Source organism: Sinocyclocheilus rhinocerous, unplaced genomic scaffold (genome assembly GCF_001515625.1).
Source record: "Sinocyclocheilus rhinocerous isolate Xijiao unplaced genomic scaffold, SAMN03320098_v1.1 scaffold185, whole genome shotgun sequence".
NCBI lineage: Eukaryota > Metazoa > Chordata > Actinopteri > Cypriniformes > Cyprinidae > Sinocyclocheilus > Sinocyclocheilus rhinocerous.
In genome coordinates, this window is record NW_015662163.1 from 2321043 (window position 1) to 2332765 (window position 11723).

The window sequence follows — 11723 nt, forward strand, 5'->3', positions numbered from 1 at the left end:
TATATATATATATATATATATATATATATATGTATGTGTATATATGTATATGTATATATATGTATATGTGTGTGTGTATGTGAGTGTGTGTATGTATAGATAGATAGATATTAAATATTATTATTAAATAAGATAAATATTACTATTTTATTGCTAAATTTGTTAACATTTTAAATGTGTTTTGTATTTTAATATTTTGTTTATTGTAGTTTATTCCTTTGGTGCAAAGCTGAATTTTCAGCATTATTACTCCAGTCTTCAGTGTCACATGATCATTCAGAAATCATTCTAATATGCTCGAGAAACATTTTTGATTATCAATGTTGAAAGCAGTTATTCTACTTAATATTTGTAGAAACCGTGATAGAAACCATATTCCATATCCAACTTTTTTTTTTCAGGATTCTTTAAATGGGTAAATTGAAAATTCAAAAGAAGAGCATTTATTTGAAATAGGAATCTTTAGTAACATTTTAAATATCTTTGTTACTTCAATTTATTGTGTTCTTTCCAAACTTTAAAAAAAAAATCATACCCTATACCTTTGAACTATAGTGTATATTTATATAAATATGTATATGAAAGATATGAATCAACTGAAATTCTCACCAGTAATATCAAAGCCCTGAATCCAATCACGTCTGATGGTTAAAATCAAGTCCTGCCTTACATCTCTCTATATATTATATTTATATTAATATTATATTAATATTAATAATATTCTGTTTCATTCTGAAATAAGTCAAAATACATGAGATGCTGGTTCAAAATGGCCAATTTTGACTGGTTGAAGGTTTTCAGAGCAACGCAAAATGCATATACACACAACTCATGATTGCTGAGTTACTGAAGTAAACTCAATCTCTCTCTTCTTTCCTCTTCCCCATGCAGTGGGATTGGCAGAAACTGGCCATGGGCGTCAGGAGGAAGCAGTATTCTTGCCGAATACGGGACGCTGCATTTGGAGTTCATGCATCTCAGCGAGCTTTCCGGGAGACCAGTTTTTGCCGAGAAGGTGAGCAGCCGTTCAGGCGTTACACCTCTGCAGTGCATTAAACACCACACTGAACTAAAAGTGAACTTGGAGGAGCGGCGGTCGTGAACTGTTCGAAGAGCTGACCAACAGTGACCCAGGATGACCTCTGCTCGTAACCGTTATATTGATGCTTGTTTCGCTGCAATTCTCAGATCTGATTCTCTCCGAATTAATCCGCTGACCTGACCTGCAATATAGACACAGACAAATGACACTATTACAAGCTCTGAATGAGGCTGTACAAACTGTGAAAGTGACCTAGTCTGTAGATTTATGAGTCCTGTCCCCTGTAGGAAGACATCGGTCGCATCAAAAAGGCTGTTTACTGCATTTTCCATGGCGTACTGTATTGGATGAGCTTAGCTATGGCTTAATAATTTGACGTGATTATATAAGAGATGCGTTCTCTGCCGTTGCAGGTAATGAACATCAGAAAGGTGCTGAATCGACTGGACAAACCTCAAGGGTTGTACCCGAATTATCTGAACCCTAACAGTGGACAGTGGGGCCAGCGTAAGTCCACAAACACACGCACACATACTGAAGAACTTCAGGAGAATTCATAGAAATGTAATATTCTAAAGAAGTTTTCCCAGAAATGTCATGATTAAAGGGGTCATATGACGTTGCTAAAAAAAACATTATTTGGTGTATTTGGTGTAATGAAATGTGTTTATGCGGTTTAAGGTTCAAAAAACACATTATTTTCCACATACTGTACATTATTGTTTCTCCTCTATGCCCCGCCTTTCTGAAACGCGTCGATTTTTATGGACGAGTCTTAACTTTTATAAAGAAAATCTCTTTGGGTTTGAGACTTTAGTCTTTGCAACTTTAGGGATCTTATCTATTCACGAACAGCTTGTAACACTCCAAAGAGAAAGGAAACCTTGAAATCGCATCATATGACCCCTTTAAAATGAGCGTCTTTATCCACAAGTTGTCCAGCAAAATGCTTTCTCTGAGTGGAATTGATTTACAAGTGTTTCTCTTAGAGATCTGATTTGTACACAAAACACTCTTGTGGTGACACTCAAAGGCAGATTCAAGAGAATATTTGTAGTGGATTGACAGAGCTAAACTTTAGGACATGATGCATGTTTTTGGTGCTGATTTATTATGTATTTATAAATTTATGGTGTTGAATTTAGCAGGGAGGCACCCTGAGACACACACACACACACACACTGGCTGTTTGTTGAGTCCGTAACACTAGCAGAGACCATCAAGACACATTCTCTTTAGGGTCTCTAAATTAAGGGAATACTTCCAAAAAAATGAAAAAGTGATATAGTTTTGATATGAGTTTTGAATATCGACTGTCGGAACCTTTTATATAATACCTTTATGTAATGATATAATTATTACTTTTTATATTCTTTGTTTTTAAAATTTATATATATATGTGTATGTATATGTATGCGTATATATGTACATGTATGTATATATATGTGACGTGTATATATATATGTGTGTGTGTGTATATATGTATAATATATATAATAAATAATTTATATATTTATATATATACAGTATAATTCTTTTTTTTATATTTTTAGTTTATATATAAAAAATATAATGTAAAATAACTAACCACAGTTTGTAAGTGTAAAATACCTGAGGGCAAAGCAGAACATAGTTTTCTTGCAACTGAGTTTCTTTCAAAACTTTAAAACTTTGGCAAAACTAGCGACAATTTATTTCTATAGGAGCCTGGGAACATTTAACCATGACTTTGCTCGCCAGCAGACTGATAGAAACTTTGCGTCTCCATTTGGAGTTGCCGATTACAGCCAGCCTTTGACATTTTTGGGTGTGATCTGGAGCAGACGGTCTGTGGGCATACCATATGAGACTGAGGCTAGACCGCTGGCAACCCTGACACTGTCAATGAACTTTCTCACCACATCTGTCTTCATTGTGCTTTCAGGGTTAATTACGCAACACCGGCAGAAATATACACACTCTTTTCCTTACGTTCATCCTCTAAATGACACACACATCAGTAGTTTGGGATGTTTTATGCTGGTCCCGCAGCAGTGAGGCCTGCTCTGCCGCGTTAGCCGGCTTTCGTGCCATCCTCGCTCCGAGGGATTTATATTGCCGGCTTAGCGTGGAGAGCAGTATTGTCTCAACTTCATGGTCAGCAATGACGCAGGCGCTTGATGATGAAGAGCCAGAGGAGAACAAAGATTCTGCAGTGTGTGTAGTCGGGATAACACAAGCGCATGAATTCTGATGGAACAGAGCAAAAAAAAGAGAGAGGCTTTTGAGCTGTCAGAATGTAGCAATCCGAAAACCAGTTTTCTTTTTTTGTGCATCGGAGCAAGTCCTTTTTTTTCGCTTTGACAAAAGTCGTTTGTTTAGACGATCGTAAACAAAAATGATCTGAGATGGCAGCAGGCCGCAGGGAAGATGGGATGATAACGTACGGCTGCACTTAAAAATAGCTGTCAGTCTTTTTGCCTCACACAAGTAGCCCAGAACAGTCCTGAAGGGCTTTCCATATGGGTCAGTTGTCATGTTTGGGTTTGAGCAGCTAGTAGCTCAAGGGGTGACCTTAATGAAACAACAACATGAATCAACCATCTTACATATTCGACAGTCTACCCTCCTTTTACCCTTCCTCACATTTATCTTCTTTTCTTTTCTCATCGTCGTACATCAAACTTAGTTTTACATTGTCAGAAATTCTCGTTTCAAAGCAGACTGTCTCTTTCCAGTTTAGCCTCATATGTGCGACTTGACAGAAGTTCCAAAAGCTAGTAAGCGGTCTTATAAGGTTACATCCTAACAAAATAAGCACATAAGTGAATATGAGCACTTGCAGTAACTTTTTATCTTATTTATTCTAAAGAATTCTTTTTTTTATTTTATATTTCATTTATTCATCTATTAAATTTAGTAATTTTATTTAAATGTAATTAATGAAATTGCTCAAATTTGATTTGTTACAAATTCATTCAAACATATTATTTGTAAAATTATTAACATAAGTTATAAATATTTTTCATATTTTAATTTTAACAATTTCCTATTATTTATTCTAATGAATGTCATTCACTCAGCCTCATTTTTTTTTTTTTCCAAACCTGTATGACTTTCTTCAGTGGAATAAAAAAACGTTTTTTTTCTTTTCTGTGTGTGTCTGTGTGCATGTGCATACTATAAAAGTCAGTAGTGTCCAGTGTTTTGATTTGACAAAAACAGTTTAGACATCCTTCAAAATATCTTCTTTTGAGTTTCACAGAAGAAAATGTCATACATGTTTGGAATAAATAATAAAATTTGGAGTAAATAATGGCAGAATATTGCCCCCAAAAATGAAAATAAATAAATCAAATAAATTATTTATTTACCATCATGTTATTTTTTTTCTTTTGTTATACACAAAAGAAAGTGATGGTGTGTGCACACCAAAAGCGAATTCAATTATTTGCAGATTACATACAGATTACATACAAAGACACGAATAGACCCAAATTTGCGTGGGGCAATGCAAATTGAGTGATACGAATGCACGGTATTCACCTCAATCGCGTCTTTCACGAAAGTTGAAAATTTTAACTCGAGCGGGAAATTCGCATGGCGCATTGTCACGCCAGCCAATCGGTGAAGAGCTTATTGACACATCCGGTTGTATCAGAAAACGGAGGAGAGCCAAGTGCAATGTTTGTATACGCGTGAGTGATGCGAAAAACATCCCACGAGTTAATCGCTAGTATCCCGATGCGAATATTCGCTTTGCTTTTTGGTGTGCATACACCATTAGGCAGAATATTTGAGCTGATCTTTTCCCTATGAAAAAGTAGTTAGTGATTTGTATTGTCAAGCTCCAGAATGGACAAAAATGTCTCACAGAAATAGTCTATATGCAAGTTTTCTGAAGCCACGTTGCTATGTTGTCACATTGCATTTGTAGCCTCACCCACAGTGAAATCATTTCACATATATTTGTATAAACATTGAATATGTTCTGATTGGCTGTAATTTAGTCACTTTGAATTTTGCTTTTGGTGAGGACTTACTGAGTTGTGACTATGGATGAAATGTGGGGCTATGAGCATCCGACATGCATGAGGTCTGTTTCATGGCTGCTCTATGTGCTTTAGTGCTGCACAGAAAGGCTTCACATTTTCTCAGTGTCTGTTGGGTAAAAAGCTCAGCTGGTCTTCAGGTTTTTCTCAGGGAGCACTGCCGGAGCTGACAGCAAAACTCCTGTTTCCTGCTGTCAAGCTTTTGCCAACAGAAAACCTCACAGGTCCTTTGCACAATGAAGCCCTCTTACCACCAACACGGGCGAAATTTGGAGTTTATGTGTGGTGTGTGTGAACCGTTATTACGACAGTGGGGAAGAGTCATCTTATGTGACTCAGAAGTTAAATCAGGTAGTGCAGAGGTGCTCAAAGTCTGGCCCACGGGCAAATCCAGTCTGCCACGAGTTTATCAATGACCTCCTGCTAAAGTCTTTTTAAGACTTTTTTTTTTCATGAATTCAATCGCTGCTTCTGTGTCTGCACTGCAAGAGAATGAAAAGACCTCTCCCATTATAATCCTCTTGTCAAAGTCACCGGAGTGATCTAGTTTTGTTGTCACTTTGCTTGCAGTGCAGACTTTTATTTTAACATTGTATTTTTAGTGCATTTTTATTTAAATTACACTACCATTGAAAAGTGTGGTCAGTATTATTTTTATTTTTATTAAAATAAATATTAAAAATAATTTAAAAAAAAATTTGCAGGGATACATTGAAGTGAAATAAAGGCTTTTATATTGCTACAAAAATGAATATTTCAAATAAATAGTTAATTATCAAATCAAAAACTTGTCATGTGACACTAAAGACTGGAGAAATGGCTGCTGAAAATTCAGCTTTGCCATCATAGGAATAAATTACATTTTAAAAATTTAATAAAATAGAAAACATTTATTTTTAAATTGTAATAATATTTCATAATATTATTGTTTTTACTGCATTTTTGATCATATGAATACAGCCATGGTGAGTATAAGACACTTCTCTCAATCTTACTGACCTCAGCCTTTTAAATGTACTTTTAATTGATAACCATATTCATTCACAGAAGGTTTCTAAATTCATTAAGTCTTATTTCATTTTAATAATTGTGAAGCCGAGAATTAGAATATGCAAATACTGTCATCATGATTGGTTCATAAGGATAGACCTTTTACAGCATGTTCAAATGTGTGCGTTTCATTTAGTAACCTAAAATTAAATAACACGTATAATTTGTAACAACTGATGCATCCAATTAGAATGAGATGGTGCCATTATGGATTTTACCGGGGAATTATCGATGAAAGTTTCTTGAATATTAAGTCGTGATATATTTGTGAAGGCTGAAGACATTTAAAGATAAACCATTAACAAACTGACAGCGTTTTTGAAGTCGTAAGAATTATTAATGCTTTTGTATGAAAGAAACTTTTTTTTTGTTGTTGTTAATTCACTTTGACTACATTGTTCTGGGAAATGAAAAGGCTCTGACCAGCACTTATGATTGGATATAAATACAAGGCTGATGTAGCTGTAATTGTTACTGCATGCTTTAAAACCATATGAAAGTCAAGGATCGGCTATTAGCAGGTCATTTTATTCAATGGCCCCTGGTGCGCATTTTGGCCCATGAGCTGCATAATTCGAGTATCCCAGAGGAAGATTAACAAAAATGTGCCTAATTCAGAAATTTAGCTGAGTGCTACTGCTAACAGACAAAATGGGTAGCATAAAAGCCCCTTTGACATTTGAAATAAGACTTTAAACTAAAGCAAAATGCTTGTTTTTCCTTTCTGTGCATTTTCTCTGAATAGTAGCATGGCAGTTTATTTATTTTTTACGGTTGTCTGAACTGACACTTGATTTCTCTTGCCGTATCTATCACAAAAACAAGTGCTTAATGAGGTATAGATATTCATGAGCTTGATCATCAATCAGACAATCACACAACAGTGCTGCTCCTCGAGCCACAAATTCTCATCTCTCACACACAGTGGACCGGACAGCACTGAACGCACTGCCCCATTCACACGCCACCTGGAAACACACACACACACGTTTCATTTCTCCTTACACACACAGACCTGACTGAAGGATTTTACTAGATAAAGCATACACAGCACATAATTCAGATATCAAATCAGGGCTGTACAGTGCGACATATTTGTCGCACGTGCTACGAAAAAACTGGTCTGTGCGATGAATAAATTTACCACTGTAGCACGCGTGCGATACAGTTTTGCATGTTCATAACACAGCTGCTTAATAGTGTTAAGTGATTTCGTTGTGCTTGTTTGTGTGTGTGAGATTGATTATACTTGGTAGTTAGGGGTGTGCAATATGATGATTTTTGATCGTGGACGATTAAAATGTCTCCACGATCTGCTTTTGAAGAAATATAATTGTCTGTAGCACCAGTGCTATGTGAAAAAAAAGTTAACGTACAGCCCTGCAAATGAATGCTTATATGTGATCTTAGTGGTTAAAGATCATGTAACCCAAACTTTGTAGGTTTAGATACTAAAATCTCATTTAAATGATTTATGTGCACAATTACAGTAGAAAAATGTACTACATTTCACTTTTTGTATGAAGATTTGTTTGTATTCTTTGATTCATTCAGAACTCATTTAAGGATATTTTTGTAATGAAATATCTTTCAGTGTTGGCATTGCTTTAAGCAATAATGTTCCCTGATTACTACTGCTGCTCTTTTGACATGTGTTGTGAATGTGAAGCACTCCAGGTTCGCTTTTTGACATTTGCACAATTCAATTCCAGCATTTGTTACCATACTGTAAGAATCGCTGAGATGAGAGCGTCTCTCTAAATCTCTCGTACTGCGTGATTGTTTGTGTGTGTGCTCCATAAATTGTGTTATTCTGTTTAAAGCAGACTATTGTGCTGGCACATGAATGTAGGAAGAGGTTTTTCCACACACTCTGCTGTTTTCGCTGTGTTGCAGATCATGTCTCGGTTGGAGGCTTGGGGGACAGTTTCTACGAGTACCTGCTGAAGGCCTGGCTCATGTCAGACAAAACTGACGAGGAGGGAAAGAAGCTTTACTACGACGCCCTGCAGGTAAAGTCCAGTGCTACAGAGAGAGAAAAAGCCCAGAGAAATGTTACACTCTACTGGTCATTTGATCAAATGCTGACTAGACAAGAGCATCCTTGTTTTTTGAGGAGACCTGCAAGCTAAAGTGACTTGTGTCTGCAAAATAGTGAGGATACAGACTACTTCAGTGTCCAATAGGAACTGAGTACCAACACAGTCTCGAGTTGATACCAGGGTTGAGTGAATTTGAGAATTGGGTCTCTTTCAGTTCATGAATGTGAATTCTAATTTGATGTGTCCACATCCTGCAGGATGTTGAATTGAAATGACAAGTGGAATTTACTAAATTGCAGTTCATTCGAAGATAGGACATATATTAGACAAATAAAACATAATTACATAATTAGTTTTGACTAATTATGCCTATTTATTTCCTGAATACCTTTTTTTAGGTTTGACAGTTATTCTAAACTGAGTCCAGTATTGTCAAAACAATTAATACACAAATGAATCACTAATTTTAATTTTCACACATTATTTTCAGATAACTAAAATAAATGTAAAAAAAAAAATAAGTAAGTCTGGTGAATACACATTGAAGTTTGGCTGTTTTAAAGAGTAAAGTAGTACAATCTAGAAGATTACCATAAAATCAAAGTTATTTTATTAAATATAATGCAAAAAAATGCTATTTATTTAATTACTGTTAAAACTGTAAGGTTTGTTATTTTTTAGTTATACACCATTAAATTCACATTTAAATTGCAATTCTGTACCCTGTTTGCCTATTCAAATTCAATTCTCAAGGGTTTTATTTTTATTTTTTATTTCCACAATATGGTGCACAATATGAATGAATTTGTAGAGAATAAATTTTTAACCTCACAGCTTATTTATCATTCACAAATTAAATTTAACATAGTCAGACTAAAGTTTATTAACTAGAATAACGGAAGTGGTTGTTCTGTAGGTTTGTATGTTTTTCGCCCTCAAGTTTCAAGTGTCCAGTTTTTTCCAATGTGAATATTGAAAGTGTTTGCAATTTGTGGTCTGTTGTTCAAGCTTGAGCTAGAAATTGATCCTCTGTGGGTTTTAAGGTTGTGAGTTAGAATTCCTTTTCATAGTGTCCAAATGTAGAAAAGTAAAGTGTGAGTTTGTGTGTGTGTGTGCGCGCGTGTACGTGTACGTGTGTGTAAGCTGCCACCAGCGTTGTTCTGCTGGAGCCGTCCGTGAGAGCTTTGGAAAGCTGCTGCAGACTGATTGTTACAGACCACAAACTCAATCCTCACTTTCATTAGAGAAGACCATCTCAACCTGCCTAAGATAATGCTGTCCCTCTGGCCGCCTGTCTGGGTGCCTCCCTGGAGTGACTCGAACACACACACACACACACACACACACACACACTTTGGACTCCAGGACAATCATCCAGGAAAAGAAAAGTGCATTATGTCGGTCACCTTCAGAGAACGGCCGTTCTGTCCACCATTCTACCCAGGCATTCATTACAGCTACAGAGAGCTCTTTATCAGGCCTTTAACTCTCTCTGTACAGCCTGATTTACACTAATTTATCTCACTAACCATGGATAGGCCGCTCAATCATCTCCTTTCATCCACAACTCTCAGCTGTAGCATTCGATTATTTGCACCACTGGGAAAAATAAGGACATTATGGCAACGACCGTTGACATATCGCAGCAGATTGAGTTCAGTTTGTTAGAGCAATGCTAAATACTCAAGTTTTCATTTTTGTTGCAAACAGTGTTGGGGAAGCTGCTTTGCAACTGGCTTTCTGAGCTACAAACTGGCATTCAGGCAACTGATTTCTTATTTGACTTTCCTATATATTTCTAGTTATGGTAAGCTTGAAAAAGTCTACCGATCCTCATTAATGTCATGTGATTTTTTTTATTTGATAAATATTATTTAAACCATTTAAAAAATATTCATTATATATTATTTAAATTATTTATATATAAATGTTTTATTATTTATATACTTCTGTAGTATTTATTACTATATTTTGAAATTGTTTTAATTTAATTTAATTTCAAAAGTTTTAATTTAGTTACAAAAATGATTTTTAATAGCTTTAGTTTAACAATAACAGCACTGATTTCAATCATTTTTACTTTCATTACTTTTTTAGTTCTACAGATTCTTTTTATGCAGAATATTTGAGGTGATCCTGGACTTTAAGGCTTAGTTTTGACGAAAATACCTTACAGTAGTGATTTATCTTTCCCTGTTCTGTGGCAGGAGAGTAGTTTTTCAGTAGCTGTGGTTTCATGTATCACTCCACACTTTTTTTCTTTTGGTTAATAAAATAATTAGAACTCAAATCAATATTTTATGTCCATTGATATGTACACTGGCACAGTAGGTAATACACAGCATAATGAACAGTCGGTCACGATCGCAGTATAAACTCTTCAGAGTGATACAAGATCCAGAATCGAATGCTTGAATCAGAGAGTACATTCTAAGAGAAGATGTTTGATTATTTACTCATCTTACTCTGTAATAAAATTAGACAAAACAAGCATCTATGCTGCTACTTGTTGCCTACATCAGTGCATTATTATATTCAGTCAAGATACTGAAAAAAAAATGTTATGCTTGTGCTGTAACTACTTTTAGTTTCTCCACAACCCTGGTGCCATATTTATGATGAAATAGAAGAACAAAGAGAGTGATGTAAGAAAAAAAGAGCATCAAGCACTATACTTATTGTCTTTACTTTGGTACCATGGTGATGAACGTCTCCAGTTTTCCATTCAAATGCACAGAGGCTTTTTTTCCCAGGCAGATAAGAATCTCATTTCCCATGTGTGCGACGCTTCTGTAAATACACACAACGCTGGCACACACAGCTGTGACCCTGATCTCTGCTATGATCTAACTTACTTCGGGCCTTGAACTGTTCAGATGACGCTTTTGAGAGAATGAAATCACTCCAAAGCCTTGAATGTCTCCCTTTGTGTTAGGCAAACAAAACAAATGCAAACAAGGACAAAGTTCCTTTTAACCCACACAGTATGAATAACCACAGAGAGAAGAAATTGACATTAAAAACCATTTAAAGTGATCTCTTGTTTTCATTCTCTGTTCTGTGTGCAGGCGATTGAGAAGAATTTGATCCGTAAGTCAAGCGGAGGGTTGACGTATATCGCTGAATGGAAAGGCGGACTCCTGGAGCATAAGATGGGTCACCTGACCTGCTTCGCCGGTGGTATGATCGCTTTAGGGGCGGACGGAGGCCCCGATGATAAGACGGGTCACCAGATGGAACTGGCGGCTGAGATCGCCCGCACGTGTCACGAGTCTTACGCCCGGACAAGTGAGTGGGAGAACTGCTTTGAAAATGTTGAAAGAAAAATTTTAAACATTTCTAGCAATAAATAAACAAATGTAAAAATAAATTAATATATATACATTTTTAATCTGTGTGTTAATACATTTTCTAGTTATAGTTAGAAAATTACAGTGCTCTCTGAAAAAAAATAATGTTTTGTATAAAGAAGCCTATTTTTGTACCATTTTATATTTTTCACCCCTTGCCACCCAGTTCAGATTCAGTTATATATATATATATATATATATATATATA

General features: G+C 35.7%; 1 protein-coding gene across 3 annotated transcripts in view; it reads left to right on the forward strand.

Moving 5' to 3' along the window:
* The window catches only part of man1a1 (mannosidase, alpha, class 1A, member 1), a 144157-nt gene that overhangs the window by 120892 nt on the left and 11542 nt on the right, over window positions 1-11723 (forward strand). Inside the window, exons 6-9 of one of the 3 annotated variants that reach the window (XM_016537552.1) lie at window positions 892-1015; window positions 1456-1549; window positions 8020-8135; window positions 11234-11453. In XM_016537552.1, coding sequence (XP_016393038.1) covers window positions 892-1015; window positions 1456-1549; window positions 8020-8135; window positions 11234-11453 — 554 coding nt within the window. The remainder of the gene's footprint in view (window positions 1-891; window positions 1016-1455; window positions 1550-8019; window positions 8136-11233; window positions 11454-11723) is intronic. The other 2 variants (XM_016537555.1, XM_016537553.1) reach the window with 2 other exon arrangements.